This window comes from Coregonus clupeaformis, unplaced genomic scaffold (assembly GCF_020615455.1).
Source record: "Coregonus clupeaformis isolate EN_2021a unplaced genomic scaffold, ASM2061545v1 scaf0286, whole genome shotgun sequence".
In the NCBI taxonomy this organism is placed as follows: Eukaryota; Metazoa; Chordata; class Actinopteri; order Salmoniformes; family Salmonidae; genus Coregonus; species Coregonus clupeaformis.
The window spans coordinates 179,573-206,421 of NW_025533741.1; the positions used below are offsets into that span (position 1 = coordinate 179,573).

The following is a 26,849-nucleotide window of genomic DNA, read 5'->3' on the forward strand; positions in this document are numbered from 1 at the left end:
ACTGAGTAGTTTGGTTCATCAGGCTGACCCCCAGTCTATATGGAGGAGATTACTGAGTAGTTTGGTTCATCAGGCTGACCCCCAGTCTCCATGGAGGAGATTACTGAGTAGTTTGGTTCATCAGGCTGACCCCCAGTCTTCATGGAGGAGATTACTGAGTAGTTTGGTTCATCAGGCTGACCCCCAGTCTTCATCAGGCTGATCCCCCAGTCTTCATGGAGGAGATTACTGAGTAGTTTGGTTCATCAGGCTGACCCCCAGTCTTCATGGAGGAGATTACTGAGTAGTTTGGTTCATCAGGCTGACCCCCAGTCTTCATGGAGGAGATTACTGAGTAGTTTGGTTCATCAGGCTGACCCCCAGTCTTCATGGAGGAGATTACTGAGTAGTTTGGTTCATCAGGCTGACCCCCAGTCTTCATGGATGAGATTACTGAGTAGTTTGGTTCATCAGGCTGACCCCCAGTCTTCATGGAGGAGATTACTGAGTAGTTTGGTTCATCAGGCTGACCCCCAGTCTCCATGGAGGAGATTACTGAGTAGTTTGGTTCATCAGGCTGACCCCCAGTCTCCATGGAGGAGATTACTGAGTAGTTTGGTTCATCAGGCTGACCCCCAGTCTTCATGGAGGAGATTACTGAGTAGTTTGGTTCATCAGGCTGACCCCCAGTCTTCATGGAGGAGATTACTGAGTAGTTTGGTTCATCAGGCTGACCCCAGTCTTCATGGAGGAGATTACTGAGTAGTTTGGTTCATCAGGCTGACCCCCAGTCTTCATGGAGGAGATTACTGAGTAGTTTGGTTCATCAGGCTGACCCCCAGTCTTCATGGAGGAGATTACTGAGTAGTTTGGTTCATCAGGCTGACCCCCAGTCTTCATCAGGCTGATCCCCCAGTCTTCATGGAGGAGATTACTGAGTAGTTTGGTTCATCAGGCTGACCCCCAGTCTTCATGGAGGAGATTACTGAGTAGTTTGGTTCATCAGGCTGACCCCCAGTCTTCATGGAGGAGATTACTGAGTAGTTTGGTTCATCAGGCTGACCCCCAGTCTTCATGGAGGAGATTACTGAGTAGTTTGGTTCATCAGGCTGACCCCCAGTCTTCATGGATGAGATTACTGAGTAGTTTGGTTCATCAGGCTGACCCCCAGTCTTCATGGAGGAGATTACTGAGTAGTTTGGTTCATCAGGCTGACCCCCAGTCTCCATGGAGGAGATTACTGAGTAGTTTGGTTCATCAGGCTGACCCCCCCAGTCTCCATGGAGGAGATTACTGAGTAGTTTGGTTTATCAGGCTGACCCCCAGTCTATATGGAGGAGATTACTGAGTAGTTTGGTTCATCAGGCTGACCCCCAGTCTTCATGGAGGAGATTACTGAGTAGTTTGGTTCATCAGGCTGACCCCCAGTCTTCATGGAGGAGATTACTGAGTAGTTTGGTTCATCAGGCTGACCCCCAGTCTTCATCAGGCTGACCCCCAGTCTTCATCAGGCTGACCCCCAGTCTTCATCAGGCTGACCCCCAGTCTTCATCAGGCTGACCCCCAGTCTTCATCAGGCTGACCCCCAGTCTTCATCAGGCTGACCCCCAGTCTTCATCAGGCTGACCCCCAGTCTTCATCAGGCTGACCCCCAGTCTTTGGTTCATCAGGCTGACCCCCCAGTCTTCATCAGGCTGACCCCCAGTCTTTGGTTCATCAGGCTGACCCCCCAGTCTTCATCAGGCTGACCCCCAGTCTTTGGTTCATCAGGCTGACCCCCCAGCCTTCATCAGGCTGACCCCCAGTCTTTGGTTCATCAGGCTGACCCCCAGTCTTCATCAGGCTGACCCCCAGTCTTTGGTTCATCAGGCTGACCCCCCAGTCTTCATCAGGCTGACCCCCAGTCTTTGGTTCATCAGGCTGACCCCCCAGTCTTCATCAGGCTGACCCCCAGTCTTTGGTTCATCAGGCTGACCCCCCAGTCTTCATGGAGGAGATTACTGAGTAGTTTGGTTCATCAGGCTGACCCCCAGTCTTCATGGAGGAGATTACTGAGTAGTTTGGTTCATCAGGCTGACCCCCCAGTCTCCATGGAGGAGATTACTGAGTAGTTTGGTTCATCAGGCTGACCCCCCAGTCTCCATGGAGGAGATTACTGAGTAGTTTGGTTTATCAGGCTGACCCCCAGTCTATATGGAGGAGATTACTGAGTAGTTTGGTTCATCAGGCTGACCCCCAGTCTTCATGGAGGAGATTACTGAGTAGTTTGGTTCATCAGGCTGACCCCCAGTCTTCATGGAGGAGATTACTGAGTAGTTTGGTTCATCAGGCTGACCCCCAGTCTTCATCAGGCTGACCCCCAGTCTTCATCAGGCTGACCCCCAGTCTTCATCAGGCTGACCCCCAGTCTTCATCAGGCTGACCCCCAGTCTTCATCAGGCTGACCCCAGTCTTCATCAGGCTGACCCCCAGTCTTCATCAGGCTGACCCCCAGTCTTCATCAGGCTGACCCCAGTCTTTGGTTCATCAGGCTGACCCCCCAGTCTTCATCAGGCTGACCCCCAGTCTTTGGTTCATCAGGCTGACCCCCAGTCTTCATCAGGCTGACCCCCAGTCTTTGGTTCATCAGGCTGACCCCCAGTCTTCATCAGGCTGACCCCCAGTCTTTGGTTCATCAGGCTGACCCCCAGTCTTCATCAGGCTGACCCCCAGTCTTTGGTTCATCAGGCTGACCCCCCAGTCTTCATCAGGCTGACCCCCAGTCTTTGGTTAATCAGGCTGACCCCCCAGTCTTCATGGAGGAGATTACTGAGTAGTTTGGTTCATCAGGCTGACCCCCCCAGTCTCCATGGAGGAGATTACTGAGTAGTTTGGTTTATCAGGCTGACCCCCAGTCTATATGGAGGAGATTACTGAGTAGTTTGTTTCATCAGGCTGACCCCCAGTCTTCATGGAGGAGATTACTGAGTAGTTTGGTTCATCAGGCTGACCCCCAGTCTTCATGGAGGAGATTACTGAGTAGTTTGGTTCATCAGGCTGACCCCCAGTCTTCATCAGGCTGACCCCCAGTCTTCATCAGGCTGACCCCCAGTCTTCATCAGGCTGTTCCCCAGTCTTTGGTTCATCAGGCTGACCCCCAGTCTTCATCAGGCTGACCCCCAGTCTTTGGTTCATCAGGCTGACCCCCAGTCTTCATCAGGCTGACCCCCAGTCTTTGGTTCATCAGGCTGACCCCCAGTCTTCATCAGGCTGACCCCCAGTCTTTGGTTCATCAGGCTGACCCCCCAGTCTTCATCAGGCTGACCCCCAGTCTTTGGTTCATCAGGCTGACCCCCCAGTCTTCATCAGGCTGACCCCCAGTCTTTGTTTCATCAGGCTGACCCCCAGTCTCCATGGAGGAGATTACTGAGTAGTTTGGTTTATCAGGCTGACCCCCAGTCTCCATGGAGGAGATTACTGAGTAGTTTGGTTCATCAGGCTGACCCCCAGTCTTCATGGAGGAGATTACTGAGTAGTTTGGTTCATCAGGCTGACCCCCAGTCTTCATGGAGGAGATTACTGAGTAGTTTGGTTCATCAGGCTGACCCCCAGTCTTCATGGAGGAGATTACTGAGTAGTTTGGTTCATCAGGCTGACCCCCCCAGTCTCCATGGAGGAGATTACTGAGTAGTTTGGTTCATCAGGCTGACCCCCAGTCTATATGGAGGAGATTACTGAGTAGTTTGGTTCATCAGGCTGACCCCCAGTCTTCATCAGGCTGACCCCCAGTCTTTGGTTCATCAGGCTGACCCCCCAGTCTTCATCAGGCTGACCCCCAGTCTTTGGTTCATCAGGCTGACCCCCAGTCTTCATCAGGCTGACCCCCAGTCTTTGGTTCATCAGGCTGACCCCCAGTCTTCATCAGGCTGACCCCCAGTCTTTGGTTCATCAGGCTGACCCCCCAGTCTTCATGGAGGAGATTACTGAGTAGTTTGGTTCATCAGGCTGACCCCCCAGTCTCCATGGAGGAGATTACTGAGTAGTTTGGTTTATCAGGCTGACCCCCAGTCTATATGGAGGAGATTACTGAGTAGTTTGGTTCATCAGGCTGACCCCAGTCTTCATGGAGGAGATTACTGAGTAGTTTGGTTCATCAGGCTGACCCCCAGTCTTCATGGAGGAGATTACTGAGTAGTTTGGTTCATCAGGCTGACCCCCAGTCTTCATCAGGCTGACCCCAGTCTTCATCAGGCTGACCCCCCAGTCTTCATCAGGCTGTTCCCCAGTCTTTGGTTCATCAGGCTGACCCCCAGTCTTCATCAGGCTGACCCCCAGTCTTTGGTTCATCAGGCTGACCCCCCAGTCTTCATCAGGCTGACCCCCAGTCTTTGGTTCATCAGGCTGACCTTCCAGTCTTCATCAGGCTGACCCCCAGTCTTTGGTTCATCAGGCTGACCCCCCAGTCTTCATCAGGCTGACCCCCAGTCTTTGGTTCATCAGGCTGACCCCCAGTCTTCATCAGGCTGACCCCCAGTCTTTGGTTCATCAGGCTGACCCCCAGTCTTCATCAGGCTGACCCCCAGTCTTTGGTTCATCAGGCTGACCCCCCAGTCTTCATCAGGCTGACCCCCAGTCTTTGGTTCATCAGGCTGACCCCCCAGTCTTCATCAGGCTGACCCCCAGTCTTTGGTTCATCAGGCTGACCCCCAGTCTCCATGGAGGAGATTACTGAGTAGTTTGGTTTATCAGGCTGACCCCCAGTCTCCATGGAGGAGATTACTGAGTAGTTTGGTTCATCAGGCTGACCCCCAGTCTTCATGGAGGAGATTACTGAGTAGTTTGGTTCATCAGGCTGACCCCCAGTCTTCATGGAGGAGATTACTGAGTAGTTTGGTTCATCAGGCTGACCCCCAGTCTTCATGGAGGAGATTACTGAGTAGTTTGGTTCATCAGGCTGACCCCCCAGTCTCCATGGAGGAGATTACTGAGTAGTTTGGTTCATCAGGCTGACCCCCAGTCTATATGGAGGAGATTACTGAGTAGTTTGGTTCATCAGGCTGACCCCCAGTCTTCATCAGGCTGACCCCCAGTCTTTGGTTCATCAGGCTGACCCCCCCCAGTCTTCATGGAGGAGATTACTGAGTAGTTTGGTTCATCAGGCTGACCCCCAGTCTTCATGGAGGAGATTACTGAGTAGTTTGGTTCATCAGGCTGACCCCCAGTCTTCATCAGGCTGACCCCCAGTCTCCATGGAGGAGATTACTGAGTAGTTTGGTTCATCAGGCTGACCCCCAGTCTTCATGGAGGAGATTACTGAGTAGTTTGGTTCATCAGGCTGACCCCCAGTCTTCATGGAGGAGATTACTGAGTAGTTTGGTTCATCAGGCTGACCCCCAGTCTTCATCAGGCTGACCCCCAGTCTCCATGGAGGAGATTACTGAGTAGTTTGGTTCATCAGGCTGACCCCCAGTCTTCATCAGGCTGACCCCCCAGTCTTCATGGAGGAGATTACTGAGTAGTTTGGTTCATCAGGCTGACCCCCAGTCTTCATGGAGGAGATTACTGAGTAGTTTGGTTCATCAGGCTGACCCCCCAGTCTTCATCAGGCTGACCCCCAGTCTTCATCAGGCTGACCCCCAGTCTTCATCAGGCTGACCCCAGTCTTCATCAGGCTGACCCCCAGTCTTCATCAGGCTGACCCCCAGTCTTCATCAGGCTGACCCCCAGTCTTCATCAGGCTGACCCCCAGTCTTCATCAGGCTGACCCCCAGTCTTCATCAGGCTGACCCCCAGTCTTCATCAGGCTGACCCCCAGTCTTCATCAGGCTGACCCCCAGTCTTCATCAGGCTGACCCCCAGTCTTTGGTTCATCAGGCTGACCCCCCGGTCTTCATCAGGCTGACCCCCAGTCTTTGGTTCATCAGGCTGACCCCCCAGTCTTCATCAGGCTGACCCCCAGTCTTTGGTTCATCAGGCTGACCCCCCAGTCTTCATCAGGCTGACCCCCAGTCTTTGGTTCATCAGGCTGACCCCCCAGTCTTCATCAGGCTGACCCCCAGTCTTTGGTTCATCAGGCTGACCCCCAGTCTTCATCAGGCTGACCCCCAGTCTTTGGTTCATCAGGCTGACCCCCCAGTCTTCATGGAGGAGATTACTGAGTAGTTTGGTTCATCAGGCTGACCCCCCCAGTCTCCATGGAGGAGATTACTGAGTAGTTTGGTTTATCAGGCTGACCCCCAGTCTATATGGAGGAGATTACTGAGTAGTTTGGTTCATCAGGCTGACCCCCAGTCTTCATTTAGGAGATTACTGAGTAGTTTGGTTCATCAGGCTGACCCCCAGTCTTCATGGAGGAGATTACTGAGTAGTTTGGTTCATCAGGCTGACCCCCAGTCTTCATCAGGCTGACCCCCAGTCTTCATCAGGCTGACCCCCAGTCTTCATCAGGCTGTTCCCCCAGTCTTTGGTTCATCAGGCTGACCCCCCAGTCTTCATCAGGCTGACCCCCAGTCTTTGGTTCATCAGGCTGACCCCCCAGTCTTCATCAGGCTGACCCCCAGTCTTTGGTTCATCAGGCTGACCTTCCAGTCTTCATCAGGCTGACCCCCAGTCTTTGGTTCATCAGGCTGACCCCCCAGTCTTCATCAGGCTGACCCCCAGTCTTTGGTTCATCAGGCTGACCCCCCAGTCTTCATCAGGCTGACCCCCAGTCTTTGGTTCATCAGGCTGACCCCCAGTCTTCATCAGGCTGACCCCCAGTCTTTGGTTCATCAGGCTGACCCCCCAGTCTTCATCAGGCTGACCCCAGTCTTTGGTTCATCAGGCTGACCCCCCAGTCTTCATCAGGCTGACCCCCAGTCTTTGGTTCATCAGGCTGACCCCCAGTCTTCATCAGGCTGACCCCCAGTCTTTGGTTCATCAGGCTGACCCCCAGTCTTCATCAGGCTGACCCCCAGTCTTTGGTTCATCAGGCTGACCCCCAGTCTTTGGTTCATCAGGCTGACCCCCCAGTCTTCATCAGGCTGACCCCCAGTCTTTGGTTCATCAGGCTGACCCCCAGTCTTCATCAGGCTGACCCCCAGTCTTTGGTTCATCAGGCTGACCCCCCAGTCTTCATCAGGCTGACCCCCAGTCTTTGGTTCATCAGGCTGACCCCCAGTCTTTGGTTCATCAGGCTGACCCCCAGTCTTTGGTTCATCAGGCTGACCCCCAGTCTTTGGTTCATCAGGCTGACCCCCAGTCTTTGGTTCATCAGGCTGTTCCCCCAGTCTTTGGTTCATCAGGCTGACCCCCAGTCTTTGGTTCATCAGGCTGACCCCCCAGTCTTCATCAGGCTGACCCCCAGTCTTTGGTTCATCAGGCTGACCCCCAGTCTTTGGTTCATCAGGCTGACCCCCCAGTCTTCATCAGGCTGACCCCCAGTCTTTGGTTCATCAGGCTGACCCCCCAGTCTTCATCAGGCTGACCCCCAGTCTTTGGTTCATCAGGCTGACCCCCCAGTCTTCATCAGGCTGACCCCCCAGTCTTCATCAGGCTGTTCCCCCAGTCTTTGGTTCATCAGGCTGACCCCCAGTCTTTGGTTCATCAGGCTGACCCCCCAGTCTTCATCAGGCTGACCCCCCAGTCTTCATCAGGCTGACCCCCCAGTCTTCATCAGGCTGTTCCCCCAGTCTTTGGTTCATCAGGCTGACCCCCAGTCTTTGGTTCATCAGGCTGACCCCCAGTCTTTGGTTCATCAGGCTGACCCCCCAGTCTTCATCAGGCTGACCCCCAGTCTTTGGTTCATCAGGCTGACCCCCCAGTCTTCATCAGGCTGACCCCCCAGTCTTCATCAGGCTGTTCCCCCAGTCTTTGGTTCATCAGGCTGACCCCCAGTCTTTGGTTCATCAGGCTGACCCCCCAGTCTTCGCTTGAAGTTATTGAGGGATGCCTCCCGAGTGGCGCAGTGGTCTAAGGCACTGCATCGCTGTGCCACTAGAGATCCTGGTTCGAATCCAGGCTCCATCTAGCCGGCCGCGACTGGGAGACCCATGGGGCGGCGCACAATTGGCCCAGCGTCGTCTAGGGTAGGGGAGGGAATGGCCGGCAGGGATGTAGCTCAGTTGGTAGAGCAACGGCAGGGTTGTGGGTTCGATTCCCACGGGGGGGTATGAAAAAAATAAAATTAATGTATGCACTCACTAACTGTAAGTCGCTCCGGATAAGAGCGTCTGCTAAATGACTAAAATGTAAATGTATATACAGTTGAAGTCGGAAGTTTACATACACTTAGGTTGGAGTCATTAAAACTTGTTTTTCAACCACTCCACAAATTTATTGTTAACAAACTATAGTTTTGGCAAGTTGGTTAGGACATCTACTTTGTGCATGACACAAGTAATCTTTCCAACAATTGTTTACAGACAGATTATTTCGCTTATAATTCACTGTATCACAATTCCAGTGGGTCAGAAGTTTACATACACTAAGTCGACTGTGCCTTTAAACAGCTTGGAAAATTCCAGAAAATGATGTCATGCCTTTAGAAGCTTCTGATAGGCTAATTGACATCATTTGAGTCAATTGGAGGTGTACCTGTGGATGTATTTCAAGGCCTACCTTCAAACTCAGTACCTCTTTGCTTGACATCATGGGAAAATCAAAAGAAATCAGCCAAGACCTCAGAATAAAATTGTAGACCTTCACATGTCTGGTTCATCCTTGGGAGCAATTTCCAAACGCCTGAAGGTCCCATGTTCATCTGTACAAACAATAGTACGCAAGTATAAACACCATGGGACCACGCAACCGTCATACCGCTCAGGAAGGAGACACGTTCTGTCTCCTAGAGATGAACTTACTTTGGTGCAAATCAATCCCAGAAAAACAGCAAAGGACCTTGTGCGGAGGAAACAGGTACAAAATTATCTATATCCACAGTAAAATGAGTCCTATATCGACATAACCTGAAAGGCCGCTCAGCAAGGAAGAAGCCACTGCTCCAAAACCACCATAAAAAAGCCAGACTACGGTTTCCCATCTCCACAGAGGAACTCTGGAGCTCTGTCAGAGTGACCATTGGGTTGTTGGTCACCTCCCTGACCAAGGCCCTTCTCCCCCGATTGCTCAGTTTGGCGGGCGGCCAGCTCTAGGAAGAGTCTTTGGTGGTTCCAAACTTCTTCCATTTAAGAATGATGGAGGCCACTGTGTTCTTGGGGACCTTCAACGCTGCCGACATTTTTTGGTACCCTTCCCCAGATCTGTGCCTCGACACAATCCTGTCTCTGAGCTCTACGGACAATTCCTTCGACAATTCCTTCGACATCATGGCTTGGTTTTGCTCTGACATGCACTGTCAACTGTGGGACCTTTTCTATAGACAGGTGTGTGTGCCTTTCCAAATCATGCCCAATCAACTGAATTTACCACAGGTGCACCCAAGCTCTGCTCACGGCCCAGGCATATGGGTTAGGGTTAGGGTTAGGGCTCTGCTCACGGCCCAGGCATATGGGTTAGGGTTAGGGTTAGGGCTCTGCTCACGGCCCAGGGTTAGGGTTAGGGTTAGGGCTCTGCTCATGGCCCAGGGTTAGGGTTAGGGTTAGGGTTAGGGGCTCTGCTCACGGCCCAGGGTTAGGGTTAGGGGTTAGGTTAGGGCTCTGCTCACGGCCCAGGCATATGGGTTAGGGTTAGGGTTAGGGCTCTGCTCACGGCCCAGGGTTAGGGTTAGGGTTAGGGCTCTGCTCACGGCCCAGGGTTAGGGTTAGGGTTAGGGTTAGGGCTCTGCTCACGGCCCAGGGTTAGGGTTAGGGTTAGGGCTCTGCTCACGGCCCAGGCATATGGGTTAGGGTTAGGGTTAGGGCTCTGCTCACGGCCCAGGGTTAGGGTTAGGGTTAGGGCTCTGCTCACGGCCCAGGCATATGGGTTAGGGTTAGGGTTAGGGTTAGGGCTCTGCTCACGGCCCAGGGTTAGGGTTAGGGCTCTGCTCACGGCCCAGGCATATGGGTTAGGGTTAGGGTTAGGGCTCTGCTCACGGCCCAGGGTTAGGGTTAGGGTTAGGGTTAGGGCTCTGCTCACGGCCCAGGCATATGTGCGGCTGTCATGTTGAGGTCCTTGCTGCAAGTTCTCTGGATGGGTGAAGAGATGGTTATAAATCTTTAGTCTACATTACTGTATGTCAGAGGTCAGCATTTCAGGTACTTTTTCTTCCATCTGCCTCCTCTCTCTATTCTAGCTGGGTGTCTCTCTCTGTCTCTGTCTCTGTCTCTGTCTCTCTCTCTGTCTCTCTCTCTGTCTCTCTCTCTGTCTCTCTCTGTCTCTCTCTCTGTGTGAGGTACAAATCACATTATTATGGAAGCACCTCCTCAAAGAGTATGAATCAGGCTGTTTGAGAAGGTTTGAATCCTAAGCAACCTGCCTACACATAGTTTGAAGTACAGTAGACCAATATAGCTACTGTAGTAGGTCAAAGCTGTGTGCTGGAAAACCTTGGTAGAGCATGGGTGGAATAGGTATTGTGGCGCTCATGTGGATTTCCTTTAATTTTTCGGCATCAGACCATTGCCTACTTCTCACTTAAAACAGATTGTTTCTAATATCTAATAGGGCTGTGACGATAAATCTGAGTGTTTTGTTTCCTTGTCACAATACCAACGAGTATCGCGATACTGGTGTCCTCCCAGGCCTAATATCTAACTCTCTGCTCCTTAGGGTGGTGGCTGAGAAGGGAACGGAGGTGATGTTCTCCAAGCCCAAGAAGTGGATCCGTTCGTGGTGTTCAGGGGCGCTGGGGTACGTGGACATCCAGACCCTGGCTGAGGGGACGTGTGGATACGACCTCAACGACACTGACGTGGCCTGGCTGGAGCTCATCAACCACCAGTTCTCTCAGATGGGTCAGTAGATTCACCCCCTCAACTACCGCTGTACAGCGCACTGTGTAGTGTTGACTGTGTCATGGTTAAGCACTGTGTCGTGTTGACTGTGTCATGGTTCGGCACTGTGGAGTGTTGACTGTGTCATGGTTAAGCACTGTGTCGTGTTGACTGTGTCATGGTTAAGCACTGTGTCGTGTTGACTGTGTCATGGTTCGGCACTGTGGAGTGTTGACTGTGTCATGGTTCGGCACTGTGTCGTGTTGACTGTGTCATGGTTCGGCACTGTGTCGTGTTGACTGTGTCATGGTTAAGCACTGTGTCGTGTTGACTGTGTCATGGTTCGGCACTGTGTAGTGTTGACTGTGTCATGGTTCGGCACTGTGGAGTGTTGACTGTGTCATGGTTCGGCACTGTGTAGTGTTTACTGTGTCATGGTTCAGCACTGTGTAGTTGTTACGGATACAGGTATCCTGTGTTTTTGTGTGTTTCTCTCCTTCTGCCCTAATCACAGGTGTCCTGTATGTTCCTGATTGGTGGTCGTTGAGGTGTCTGCTGATTGGACCAATCAGTGAACATTCGTGTGAATTGCACCACCTGTTACTCGTTTGTTCAATCACACATCCCATTTTATAAAAACCAGACTTGTGTTTGTTGCAAGAGAGAGAGACTTTTTTCCATATGTGAGTATGGACACGGTGGTGTCCTGTGTGTTGTGTACTCACTAAGTTGTTGGTTACCCTATTGGTAACTTTGTTAGAATATATTTCTTTACCTGAGTGTGGATACTGTTGTATCCTGTGTACTTATTTAATTGCTGATTACCCTGTTTAGTAGCTTTGTGTGTTTTTGGGAAAAGGGGAGTTTAAGCTAGTTGCCCTTGGGCGTACATTACCCGTAGGAAGAAATCTGTCTATAAACACTAGTTAGACCTGAGCGGACCACCCACTGTATTTTTGTATGACTAGCAGTAGCCTAGCGGTTCTTCAGGCAGGCTAGATCAGTTTAGGGGTTTTACACTATTGTTTCATTTCTTGGGTCCTGCTCAGCCCTTTTTCCCCAAACCTTTACCGTGTGTTTAGCAATAAACCATTTATGTTTGACGGTAGTTCATGGTTGTTGTGTCATTTTGGTTCTCACTGTTCCAGGTCACACTTATAATTTGCATAATTTATGTTACGGGTCTCATGTCCATCCACCCTAGACGTTTAGAGCCACGGGGTTCGTAACATAAAGTGGGGGCTCGTCCGGGATATATCCCATGCTACTCGTGCAAATTAGTAAGTGTCTGGTTCAGTGTTGAGCTTGGCAGCTGTACTACCTGTTTTTTTTTGTGTGTGCAGTAGTTGACGGCTCGTGTTGCTAGTAGGATGGCTACTTTTGAGTTAGGGGCATTTTTGGAAAACCCTACGTGGGGTTTTTGAGAATTGTCGTGAGAGTGGATCTACAGGCTTTGGCTGACCACTTTTCTTTACCCATACCGAGGGGTTTAGTGAAAGCAGAAGTTAGGGAAGTAGTGTTAGAAATATTGTTGAGCGGCGAGTGCTTGTGTTACCGCCGCCTGAGTCTGCTGCTCCTGTAGGGGATATGGTTGCTGTTTCTGTAAGCCCATCAGTGTCTGAGGACGAGGCTAAGGCTCCAGCCACATTGCCCCGTTATGACCCACTCTCCCCACTGACTGACAGTGATGCCAGGATGGATGTCCGCTCGACACGGCTCCAAATGGAGGCGGAAGAGCGGGCACACATCAGGCAAGACAAGCTGGAGATGCGTAAAATGGAACTAGAGGCAGAACAGGAGACGCGTAAGATAGGACAGGAGACGCGTAAGCTAGAGGCAGAACAGAGACGCGTAAGCTAGAGGCAGAACAGGAGACGCGTAAGCTAGAGGCAGAACTGGAGACGCGTAGGCTTGATCAAGAACTGGAGACGCGTAAGATGGAACTGGAGATGCGTAAAATGGAACTAGAGGCAGAAACAGCGAGGTTAGTCTCTGCTCATACTATGCCTGCTAGTGAGCCAGCCTCACCAGCGGTGTCGTCTGCTACGTTTGATATTAGTAGACAGATCACCTTGGTACCTGTGTTTAGGGAGTCAGAGGTTGATTCCTATTTCAGTGTGTTTGAGCGTATAGCGGTAGCATTGAAATGGCCCGACGAGGTATGGTGCCTATTACTTCAGTGTAAGCTAACAGGTAAAGCCCAAGAGGTTCTGGCAGCGCTACCTCTTGAAGACAGTTTGAATTATGAAGTGGTCAAAGCTACTGTTCTTCGTGCCTATGAGCTTGTTCCTGAGGCATATCGACAGAGATTTAGGTCTCATAAAAAGTCTCCTACTCAGACTTATGTGGAGTTTGCTAGAGACAAAGGAAATCTGTTTGACAAATGGCACAGTGCTAGTAAGGTAACTGATTTTAACTCTCTACGGGAGTTAATCTTGTTAGAAGAGTTTAAAAATTGCTTACCGGAACGCATTGTGGTTTATCTGAACGAACAGAAAGTATCCTCACTGTCGGAAGCGTCTGTATTGGCAGACGAGTTTGTGTTGACGCATAAGAGCGTGTTTTCGGCTCGTACGGAGAGCCGGGCTGCGGAGTTGCTAACTTTTAATCCTAGTCGACCAGCAGTACATCCAGCACGCCCAAAAGATGTGCGTCACTGTTTCTATTGTCATAAGGTGGGACATATAGTTAATGATTGCTTTCTGCTAAAACGCAAACCGGGGATGCCTCAGCACGCCAGGCCGCCAACGGGTGTTGGGCTGATTCAGTACGGTTGTAAGGGGCCGGAATCAAGACAGAAGCCTCATAGTGAATGTGGTTTGAAAGTCCCTGTCCCAGATCACAGTTATGAACCGTTCATTTTTGAGGGGTTTGTTTCTATATCAGATGATGAAGCGTCTCAGCGTCCAGTTAGAATCCTCAGAGATACTGGTGCGGCGCAGTCGTTCATACTAGCTGATGTGTTGCCCTTGTCTAATAATACATATTGTGGTTCCAGTGTGTTAGTACAAGGAATTGAAATGGGTTTCGTCCCAGTGCCATTGCACTTTGTGAACGTACACTCTGAGTTAGTCAGTGGATTGTTCAGAGTTGGCGTACGTCCTATGTTGCCAGTAAAAGGGGTGACATTTATAATGGGCAACGATATTGCCGGAGGAAAGGTAATACCCATATTGGAGGTATTGGATAAAAGTGACCAGTCTCTCTCCGAGGAGCTGGCACAGGGTTATCCAGATGTGTTCCCCGCTTGTGCTGTCACACGTGCTCAAGCACGACAAGTGGGTGAAGTGGTAGATTTGTCAGACACGATTCTATTCAGAGAGTGTGACCCAGAGGATAGTTCGGGTGCTACCTCTGGTAAACTGGTGCAGTCTGACCAACAGCCCAGAGAAAGGAAGAAGGATGTGGAACTTGTTGCTGAGGCAATACAGTTACCAGTTACTCGTGAGCAGCTGATCGCTAACCAACAGGTTGACATTAGCCTGGCTAAATGTTTTTCTAGTGTTGTCTCAGAGGACGAGCTAAAGAAGAAAAACATGGCATACTTCATTGATGGTAATCTCCTCATGCGTAAATGGACATCCCATGTTGACGCTGGCGGAGATTGGAATGCTGTTTACCAAATAGTGATTCCTACAGCCTTTCGGCAAAATGTTTTATCCCTCGCTCATGATCACCAGTGGTCCGGACATCTGGGAGCTCATGGTTGTTGTGTCATTTTTGGTTCTCACTGTTCCAGGTCACACTTATAATTTGCATAATTTATGTTACGGGTCTCATGTCCATCCACCCTAGACGTTTAGAGCCACGGGGTTCGTAACAGTAGTGTTGACTGTGTCATGGTTCAGCACTGTGTAGTGTTGACTGTGTCATGGTTCAGCACTGTGTAGTGTTGACTGTGTCATGGTTCAGCACTGTGTAGTGTTGACTGTGTCATGGTTCGGCACTGTGTAGTGTTGACTGTGTCATGGTTCGGCACTGTAGTGTTGACTGTGTCATGGTTCGGCACTGTGTAGTGTTGACTGTGTCATGGTTCGGCACTGTGTCGTGTTGACTGTGTCATGGTTCGGCACTGTGTCGTGTTGACTGTGTCATGGTTCGGCACTGTGTCGTGTTGACTGTGTCATGGTTCGGCACTGTGTAGTGTTGACTGTGTCATGGTTCGGCACTGTGTAGTGTTGACTGTGTCATGGTTCAGCACTGTGGAGTGTTGACTGTGTCATGGTTCAGCACTGTGGAGTGTTGACTGTGTCATGGTTCAGCACTGTGGAGTGTTGACTGTGTCATGGTTCAGCACTGTGGAGTGTTGACTGTGTCATGGTTCAGCACTGTGGAGTGTTGACTGTGTCATGGTTCGGCACTGTGTCATGGTTCGGCACTGTGTCATGGTTCGGCACTGTGTCGTGGTTCGGCACTGTGTAGTGTTGACTGTGTCATGGTTCGGCACTGTGTCGTGTTGACTGTGTCATGGTTCGGCACTGTGGAGTGTTGACTGTGTCATGGTTAAGCACTGTGTAGTGTTGACTGTGTCATGGTTAAGCACTGTGTCGTGTTGACTGTGTCATGGTTCAGCACTGTGTCGTGTTGACTGTGTCATGGTTCAGCACTGTGTCGTGTTGACTGTGTCATGGTTCGGCACTGTGTAGTGTTGACTGTGTCATGGTTCAGCACTGTGGAGTGTTGACTGTGTCATGGTTCAGCACTGTGGAGTGTTGACTGTGTCATGGTTCAGCACTGTGGAGTGTTGACTGTGTCATGGTTCAGCACTGTGGAGTGTTGACTGTGTCATGGTTCAGCACTGTGTCATGGTTCGGCACTGTGTCGTGGTTCGGCACTGTGTAGTGTTGACTGTGTCATGGTTCGGCACTGTGTCGTGTTGACTGTGTCATGGTTCGGCACTGTGGAGTGTTGACTGTGTCATGGTTCGGCACTGTGTCGTGTTGACTGTGTCATGGTTCAGCACTGTGTCGTGTTGACTGTGTCATGGTTCAGCACTGTGTCGTGTTGACTGTGTCATGGTTCAGCACTGTGTCGTGTTGACTGTGTCATGGTTCGGCACTGGAGTGTTGACTGTGTCATGGTTCGGCACTGTGGAGTGTTGACTGTGTCATGGTTCGGCACTGTGGAGTGTTGACTGTGTCATGGTTCGGCACTGTGTCGTGTTGACTGTGTCATGGTTAAGCACTGTGTTGTGTTGACTGTGTCATGGTTCAGCACTGTGTAGTGTTGACTGTGTCATGGTTCGGCACTGTGTAGTGTTGACTGTGTCATGGTTCGGCACTGTGTAGTGTTGACTGTGTCATGGTTCAGCACTGTGTCGTGTTGACTGTGTCATGGTTCAGCACTGTGTCGTGTTGACTGTGTCATGGTTCAGCACTGTGTCGTGTTGACTGTGTCATGGTTCAGCACTGTGTCGTGTTGACTGTGTCATGGTTCAGCACTGTGTCGTGTTGACTGTGTCATGGTTCGGCACTGTGTAGTGTTGACTGTGTCATGGTTCGGCACTGTGTCGTGTTGACGGTCTGTTCTCCAGGCATGGTGCTGCTGGACGAGGTGACCATAGAGAGAGGGTTGGGCTCAGACTGTCCTATAATCGATAGATAGTACTATGATACTATAATAGTGCGACATTTTGGCAACAGCATTTGTTCTACTTAACTAGTCAGATGACCTCATCTCTGCGTGCAGTTTTAAGGTCGTTTCTGGAACCATTGCAAACTAGCGTTAGCGCAATGACTGGAAGTCTACAGGAACGACTAGCATGTCACACTATCCCTTTAATGTTATCTGTTCCCCAGGCATAGCTGTGCTGGATGAGACGACTATGGAGAGAGGGTTAAGGGTTAGTCTAGACTGTACTATAATATATATAATAGACCACCATGGAGAGAGGGTTAGGGGTTAGTCTAGACTGTACTATAATATATATAATAGACCACCATGGAGAGAGGGTTAGGGGTTAGTCTAGACTGTACTATAATATATATAATAGACCATCATGGAGAGAGGGTTAGGGGTTAGTCTAGACTGGACTATAATAGACCACCATAGAGAGAGGGTTAGGGGTTAGTCTAGACTGTACTATAATATATATAATAGACCATAATGGAGAGAGGGTTAGGGGTTAGTCTAGACTGGACTATAATATATATAATAGACCATCATGGAGAGAGGGTTAGGGGTTAGTCTAGACTGGACTATAATATATATAATAGACCACCATGGAGAGAGGGTTAGGGGTTAGTCTAGACTGTACTATAATAGACCACCATGGAGAGAGGGTTAGGGGTTAGTCTAGACTGGACTATAATAGACCACCATGGAGAGAGGGTTAGGGGTTAGTCTAGACTGTACTATAATATATATAATAGACCATCATGGAGAGAGGGTTAGGGGTTAGTCTAGACTGTACTATAATATATATAATAGACCACCATGGAGAGAGGGTTAGGGGTTAGTCTAGACTGTACTATAATAGACCACCATGGAGAGAGGGTTAGGGGTTAGTCTAGACTGGACTATAATAGACCACCATGGAGAGAGGGTTAGGGGTTAGTCTAGACTGTACTATAATATATATAATAGACCATCATGGAGAGAGGGTTAGGGGTTAGTCTAGACTGGACTATAATAGACCATCATGGAGAGAGGGTTAGGGGTTAGTCTAGACTGGACTATAATAGACCATCATGGAGAGAGGGTTAGGGGTTAGTCTAGACTGGACTATAATATATATAATAGACCACCATGGAGAGAGGGTTAGGGGTTAGTCTAGACTGTACTATAATAGACCACCATGGAGAGAGGGTTAGGGGGTTAGTCTAGACTGGACTATAATATATATAATAGACCACCATGGAGAGAGGGTTAGGGGTTAGTCTAGACTGTACTATAATATATATAATAGACCATCATGGAGAGAGGGTTAGGGTTTAGTCTAGACTGTACTATAATATATATAATAGACCACCATGGAGAGAGGGTTAGGGGTTAGTCTAGACTGGACTATAATATATAATAGACCACCATGGAGAGAGGGTTAGGGGTTAGTCTAGACTGTACTATGATATATATAATAGACCATCATGGAGAGAGGGTTAGGGGTTAGTCTAGACTGTAGTATAATAGACCATCATGGAGAGAGGGTTAGGGGTTAGTCTAGACTGTACTATAATAGACCACCATGGAGAGAGGGTTAGGGGTTAGTCTAGACTGTACTATAATATATATATAATAGACCATCATGGAGAGAGGGTTAGGGGTTAGTCTAGACTGGACTATAATATATATAATAGACCATCATGGAGAGAGGGTTAGGGGTTAGTCTAGACTGTACTATAATATATATAATAGACCATCATGGAGAGAGGGTTAGGGGTTAGTCTAGACTGGACTATAATAGACCATCATGGAGAGAGGGTTAGGGGTTAGTCTAGACTGGACTATAATAGACCACCATGGAGAGAGGGTTAGGGGTTAGTCTAGACTGGACTATAATATATATAATAGACCATCATGGAGAGAGGGTTAGGGGTTAGTCTAGACTGTACTATAATATATATAATAGACCACCATGGAGAGAGGGTTAGGGGTTAGTCTAGACTGGACTATAATAGACCATCATGGAGAGAGGGTTAGGGGTTAGTCTAGACTGTACTATAATATATATAATAGACCACCATGGAGAGAGGGTTAGGGGTTAGTCTAGACTGGACTATAATAGACCACCATGGAGAGAGGGTTAGGGGTTAGTCTAGACTGGACTATAATATATATAAGACCATCATGGAGAGAGGGTTAGGGGTTAGTCTAGACTGTACTATAATATATATATAATAGACCACCATGGAGAGAGGGTTAGGGGTTAGTCTAGACTGTACTATAATAGACCATCATGGAGAGAGGGTTAGGGGTTAGTCTAGACTGTACTATAATAGACCACCATGGAGAGAGGGTTAGGGGTTAGTCTAGACTGTACTATAATAGACCATCATGGAGAGAGGGTTAGGGGTTAGTCTAGACTGTACTATAATATATATAATAGACCATCATGGAGAGAGGGTTAGGGGTTAGTCTAGACTGTACTATAATATATATATAATAGACCACCATGGAGAGAGGGTTAGGGGTTAGTCTAGACTGGACTATAATATATATAATAGACCATCATGGAGAGAGGGTTAGGGGTTAGTCTAGACTGTACTATAATATATATAATAGACCACCATGGAGAGAGGGTTAGGGGTTAGTCTAGACTGGACTATAATATATATAATAGACCATCATGGAGAGAGGGTTAGGGGTTAGTCTAGACTGTACTATAATATATATAATAGACCACCATGGAGAGAGGGTTAGGGGTTAGTCTAGACTGGACTATAATATATATATATAATAGACCATCATGGAGAGAGGGTTAGGGGTTAGTCTAGACTGTACTATAATATATATAATAGACCACCATGGAGAGAGGGTTAGGGGTTAGTCTAGACTGGACTATAATATATATAATAGACCACCATGGAGAGAGGGTTAGGGGTTAGTCTAGACTGTACTATAATAGACCATCATGGAGAGAGGGTTAGGGGTTAGTCTAGACTGGACTATAATAGACCACCATGGAGAGAGGGTTAGGGGTTAGTCTAGACTGGACTATAATATATATAATAGACCACTATGGAGAGAGGGTTAGGGGTTAGTCTAGACTGTACTATAATATATATAATAGACCATCATGGAGAGAGGGTTAGGGGTTAGTCTAGACTGTACTATAATATATATAATAGACCACCATGGAGAGAGGGTTAGGGGTTAGTCTAGACTTTACTATAATAGACCACCATGGAGAGAGGGTTAGGGGTTAGTCTAGACTGGACTATAATATATATATAATAGACCACCATGGAGAGAGGGTTAGGGGTTAGTCTAAACTGGACTATAATATATATAATAGACCATCATGGAGAGTGGGTTAGGGGTTAGTCTAGACTGTACTATAATATATATAATAGACCACCATGGAGAGAGGGTTAGGGGTTAGTCTAGACTGTACTATAATAGACCATCATGGAGAGAGGGTTAGGGTTAGTCTAGACTGTACTATAATAGACCATCATGGAGAGAGGGTTAGGGGGTTAGTCTAGACTGGACTATAATATATATAATAGACCACCATGGAGAGAGGGTTAGGGGTTAGTCTAGACTGTACTATAATATATATAATAGACCATCATGGAGAGAGGGTTAGGGGTTAGTCTAGACTGTACTATAATAGACCACCATGGAGAGAGGGTTAGGGGTTAGTCTAGACTGGACTATAATATATATAATAGACCACCATGGAGAGAGGGTTAGGGGTTAGTCTAGACTGTACTATATATATATAATAGACCACCATGGAGAGAGGGTTAGGGGTTAGTCTAGACTGGACTATAATAGACCATCATGGAGAGAGGGTTAGGGGTTAGTCTAGACTGTACTATAATATATATAATAGACCACCATGAGAGAGAGGGTTAGGGGTTAGTCTAGACTGTACTATAATATATATAATAGACCACCATGGAGAGAGGGTTAGGGGTTAGTCTAGACTGTACTATAATATATATAATAGACCACCATGGAGAGAGGGTTAGGGGTTAGTCTAGACTGTACTATAATAGACCATCATGGAGAGAGGGTTAGGGGTTAGTCTAGACTGTACTATAATATATATAATAGACCATCATGGAGAGAGGGTTAGGGGTTAGTCTAGACTGTACTATAATAGACCACCATGGAGAGAGGGTTAGGGGTTAGTCTAGACTGGACTATAATAGACCACCATGGAGAGAGGGTTAGGGGTTAGTCTAGACTATACTATAATATATATATAATATACCACCATGGAGAGAGGGTTAGGGGTTAGTCTAGACTGGACTATAATAGACCATCATGGAGAGAGGGTTAGGGGTTAGTCTAGACTGTACTATAATATATATATAATAGACCACCATGGAGAGAGGGTTAGGGGTTAGTCTAGACTGGACTATAATAGACCATCATGGAGAGAGGGTTAGGGGTTAGTCTAGACTGGACTATAATATATATAATAGACCATCATGGAGAGAGGGTTAGGGGTTAGTCTAGACTGTACTATAATATATATAATAGACCACCATGGAGAGAGGGTTAGGGGTTAGTCTAGACTGGACTATAATATATATAATAGACCACCATGGAGAGAGGGTTAGGGGTTAGTCTAGACTGTACTATAATAGACCACCATGGAGAGAGGGTTATGGGTTAGTCTAGACTGTACTATAATATATATAATAGACCACCATGGAGAGAGGGTTAGGGGTTAGTCTAGACTGGACTATAATATATATAATAGACCACCATGGAGAGAGGGTTAGGGGTTAGTCTAGACTGGACTATAATATATATAATAGACCACCATGGAGAGAGGTTAGGGGTTAGTCTAGACTGTACTATAATAGACCACCATGGAGAGAGGGTTAGGGGTTAGTCTAGACTGGACTATAATAGACCACCATGGAGAGAGGGTTAGGGGTTAGTCTAGACTGTACTATAATATATATAATAGACCATCATGGAGAGAGGGTTAGGGGTTAGTCTAGACTGTACTATAATAGACCACCATGGAGAGAGGGTTAGGGGTTAGTCTAGACTGTACTATAATAGACCACCATGGAGAGAGGGTTAGGGGTTAGTCTAGACTGTACTATAATATATATAATAGACCATCATGGAGAGAGGGTTAGGGGTTAGTCTAGACTGGACTATAATAGACCATCATGGAGAGAGGGTTAGGGGTTAGTCTAGACTGGACTATAATAGACCACAATGGAGAGAGGGTTAGGGGTTAGTCTAGACTGTACTATAATATATATAATAGACCACCATGGAGAGAGGGTTAGGGGTTAGTCTAGACTGTACTATAATAGACCATCATGGAGAGAGGGTTAGGGGTTAGTCTAGACTGGACTATAATATATATATAATAGACCACCATGGAGAGAGGGTTAGGGGTTAGTCTAAACTGGACTATAATATATATAATAGACCATCATGGAGAGTGGGTTAGGGGTTAGTCTAGACTGTACTATAATATATATAATAGACCACCATGGAGAGAGGGTTAGGGGTTAGTCTAGACTGTACTATAATAGACCATCATGGAGAGAGGGTTAGGGGTTAGTCTAGACTGTACTATAATAGACCATCATGGAGAGAGGGTTAGGGGTTAGTCTAGACTGGACTATAATATATATAATAGACCACCATGGAGAGAGGGTTAGGGGTTAGTCTAGACTGGACTATAATATATATAATAGACCACCATGGAGAGAGGGTTAGGGGTTAGTCTAGACTGTACTATAATATATATAATAGACCATCATGGAGAGAGGGTTAGGGGTTAGTCTAGACTGTACTATAATAGACCACCATGGAGAGAGGGTTAGGGGTTAGTCTAGACTGGACTATAATATATATAATAGACCACCATGGAGAGAGGGTTAGGGGTTAGTCTAGACTGTACTATAATATATATAAAAGACCACCATGGAGAGAGGGTTAGGGGTTAGTCTAGACTGGACTATAATAGACCATCATGGAGAGAGGGTTAGGGGTTAGTCTAGACTGTACTATAATATATATAATAGACCACCATGGAGAGAGGGTTAGGGGTTAGTCTAGACTGTACTATAATATATATAATAGACCACCATGGAGAGAGGGTTAGGGGTTAGTCTAGACTGTACTATAATATATAATAGACCACCATGGAGAGAGGGTTAGGGGTTAGTCTAGACTGTACTATAATAGACCATCATGGAGAGAGGGTTAGGGGTTAGTCTAGACTGTACTATAATATATATAATAGACCATCATGGAGAGAGGGTTAGGGGTTAGTCTAGACTGTACTATAATAGACCACCATGGAGAGAGGGTTAGGGGTTAGTCTAGACTGGACTATAATAGACCACCATGGAGAGAGGGTTAGGGGTTAGTCTAGACTGTACTATAATATATATAATAGACCACCATGGAGAGAGGGTTAGGGGTTAGTCTAGACTGGACTATAATAGACCATCATGGAGAGAGGGTTAGGGGGTTAGTCTAGACTGTACTATAATATATATATAATAGACCACCATGGAGAGAGGGTTAGAGGGTTAGTCTAGACTGGACTATAATAGACCATCATGGAGAGAGGGTTAGGGGTTAGTCTAGACTGGACTATAATATATATAATAGACCATCATGGAGAGAGGGTTAGGGGGTTAGTCTAGACTGTACTATAATATATATAATAGACCACCATGGAGAGAGGGTTAGGGGTTAGTCTAGACTGGACTATAATATATATAATAGACCACCATGGAGAGAGGGTTAGGGGTTAGTCTAGACTGTACTATAATAGACCACCATGGAGAGAGGGTTATGGGTTAGTCTAGACTGTACTATAATATATATAATAGACCACCATGGAGAGAGGGTTAGGGGTTAGTCTAGACTGGACTATAATATATATAATAGACCACCATGGAGAGAGGGTTAGGGGTTAGTCTAGACTGGACTATAATATATATAATAGACCACCATGGAGAGAGGGTTAGTCTAGACTGTACTATAATAGACCACCATGGAGAGAGGGTTAGGGGTTAGTCTAGACTGGACTATAATAGACCACCATGGAGAGAGGGTTAGGGGTTAGTCTAGACTGTACTATAATATATATAATAGACCATCATGGAGAGAGGGTTAGGGGTTAGTCTAGACTGTACTATAATAGACCATCATGGAGAGAGGGTTAGGGGTTAGTCTAGACTGTACTATAATAGACCACCATGGAGAGAGGGTTAGGGGTTAGTCTAGACTGTACTATAATATATATAATAGACCATCATGGAGAGAGGGTTAGGGGTTAGTCTAGACTGTACTATAATAGACCATCATGGAGAGAGGGTTAGGGGTTAGTCTAGACTGGACTATAATAGACCACCATGGAGAGAGGGTTAGGGGTTAGTCTAGACTGTACTATAATATATATAATAGACCATCATGGAGAGAGGGTTAGGGGTTAGTCTAGACTGTACTATAATATATATAATAGACCATCATGGAGAGAGGGTTAGGGGTTAGTCTAGACTGTACTATAATATATATAATAGACCACCATGGAGAGAGGGTTAGGGGTTAGTCTAGACTGTACTATAATAGACCATCATGGAGAGAGGGTTAGGGGTTAGTCTAGACTGTACTATAATATATATAATAGACCACCATGGAGAGAGGGTTAGGGGTTAGTCTAGACTGTACTATAATATATATAATAGAACACCATGGAGAGAGGGTTAGGGGTTAGTCTAGACTGGACTATAATAGACCACCATGGAGAGAGGGTTAGGGGTTAGTCTAGACTGTACTATAATATATATAATAGACCACCATGGAGAGAGGGTTAGGGGTTAGTCTAGACTGTACTATAATAGACCATCATGGAGAGAGGGTTAGGGGTTAGTCTAGACTGTACTATAATAGACCACCATGGAGAGAGGGTTAGGGGTTAGTCTAGACTGTACTATAATAGACCACCATGGAGAGAGGGTTAGGGGTTAGTCTAGACTGTACTATAATAGACCATCATGGAGAGAGGGTTAGGGGTTAGTCTAGACTGTACTATAATATATATAATAGACCATCATGGAGAGAGGGTTAGGGGTTAGTCTAGACTGTACTATAATATATATAATAGACCACCATGGAGAGAGGGTTAGGGGTTAGTCTAGACTGGACTATAATATATATAATAGACCATCATGGAGAGAGGGTTAGGGGTTAGTCTAGACTGTACTATAATATATATAATAGACCACCATGGAGAGAGGGTTAGGGGTTAGTCTAGACTGGACTATAATATATATAATAGACCATCATGGAGAGAGGGTTAGGGGTTAGTCTAGACTGTACTTAATATATATAATAGACCACCATGGAGAGAGGGTTAGGGTTAGTCTAGACTGGACTATAATATATATAATAGACCACCATGGAGAGAGGGTTAGGGGTTAGTCTAGACTGTACTATAATATATATAATAGACCACCATGGAGAGAGGGTTAGGGGTTAGTCTAGACTGGACTATAATATATATAATAGACCACCATGGAGAGAGGGTTAGGGGTTAGTCTAGACTGGACTATAATAGACCATCATGGAGAGAGGGTTAGGGGTTAGTCTAGACTGGACTATAATAGACCACCATGGAGAGAGGGTTAGGGGTTAGTCTAGACTGTACTATAATATATATAATAGACCATCATGGAGAGAGGGTTAGGGGTGAGTCTAGACTGGACTATAATATATATAATAGACCATCATGGAGAGAGGGTTAGGGGTTAGTCTAGACTGTACTATAATATATATAATAGACCACCATGGAGAGAGGGTTAGGGGTTAGTCTAGACTGTACTATAATAGACCATCATGGAGAGAGGGTTAGGGGTTAGTCTAGACTGTACTATAAATATATAATAGACCACCATGGAGAGAGGGTTAGGGGTTAGTCTAGACTGTACTATAATATATATAATAGAACACCATGGAGAGAGGGTTAGGGGTTAGTCTAGACTGTACTATAATAGACCATCATGGAGAGAGGGTTAGGGGTTAGTCTAGACTGGACTATAATAGACCACCATGGAGAGAGGGTTAGGGGTTAGTCTAGACTGTACTATAATATATATAATAGACCATCATGGAGAGAGGGTTAGGGGTTAGTCTAGACTGTACTATAATAGACCATCATGGAGAGAGGGTTAGGGGGTTAGTCTAGACTGTACTATAATAGACCACCATGGAGAGAGGGTTAGGGGTTAGTCTAGACTGTACTATAATATATATAATAGACCATCATGGAGAGAGGGTTAGGGGTTAGTCTAGACTGGACTATATAATAGACCATCATGGAGAGAGGGTTAGGGGGTTAGTCTAGACTGGACTATAATAGACCACCATGGAGAGAGGGTTAGGGGTTAGTCTAGACTGTACTATAATATATAATAGACCATCATGGAGAGAGGGTTAGGGGTTAGTCTAGACTGGACTATAATATATATAATAGACCATCATGGAGAGAGGGTTAGGGGGTTAGTCTAGACTGTACTATAATATATATAATAGACCACCATGGAGAGAGGGTTAGGGGTTAGTCTAGACTGTACTATAATAGACCATCATGGAGAGAGGGTTAGGGGTTAGTCTAGACTGTACTATAATATATATAATAGACCACCATGGAGAGAGGGTTAGGGGTTAGTCTAGACTGTACTATAATATATATAATAGACCACCATGGAGAGAGGGTTAGGGGTTAGTCTAGACTGTACTATAATATATATAATAGACCACCATGGAGAGAGGGTTAGGGGTTAGTCTAGACTGTACTATAATAGACCATCATGGAGAGAGGGTTAGGGGTTAGTCTAGACTGTACTATAATAGACCACCATGGAGAGAGGGTTAGGGGTTAGTCTAGACTGTACTATAATAGACCACCATGGAGAGAGGGTTAGGGGTTAGTCTAGACTGTACTATAATAGACCATCATGGAGAGAGGGTTAGGGGTTAGTCTAGACTGTACTATAATATATATAATAGACCATCATGGAGAGAGGGTTAGGGGTTAGTCTAGACTGTACTATAATATATATAATAGACCACCATGGAGAGAGGGTTAGGGGTTAGTCTAGACTGTACTATAATATATATAATAGACCATCATGGAGAGAGGGTTAGGGGTTAGTCTAGACTGTACTATAATATATATAATAGACCACCATGGAGAGAGGGTTAGGGGTTAGTCTAGACTGTACTATAATATATATAATAGACCACCATGGAGAGAGGGTTAGGGGTTAGTCTAGACTGTACTATAATAGACCACCATGGAGAGAGGGTTAGGGGTTAGTCTAGACTGTACTATAATAGACCACCATGGAGAGAGGGTTAGGGGTTAGTCTAGACTGTACT

The 26,849-nt window shown here is 46.8% G+C and overlaps 1 protein-coding gene across 4 annotated transcripts in view; it reads left to right on the forward strand.

Moving 5' to 3' along the window:
* The window catches only part of LOC121555331 (protein Jade-1), a 69,922-nt gene that overhangs the window by 11,056 nt on the left and 32,017 nt on the right, over positions 1-26,849 (forward strand). For all 4 annotated transcript variants that reach the window (XM_045214614.1, XM_045214613.1, XM_045214616.1 and 1 more), the window contains one exon: positions 10,645-10,829. In XM_045214614.1, coding sequence (XP_045070549.1) covers positions 10,645-10,829 — 185 coding nt within the window. The remainder of the gene's footprint in view (positions 1-10,644; positions 10,830-26,849) is intronic.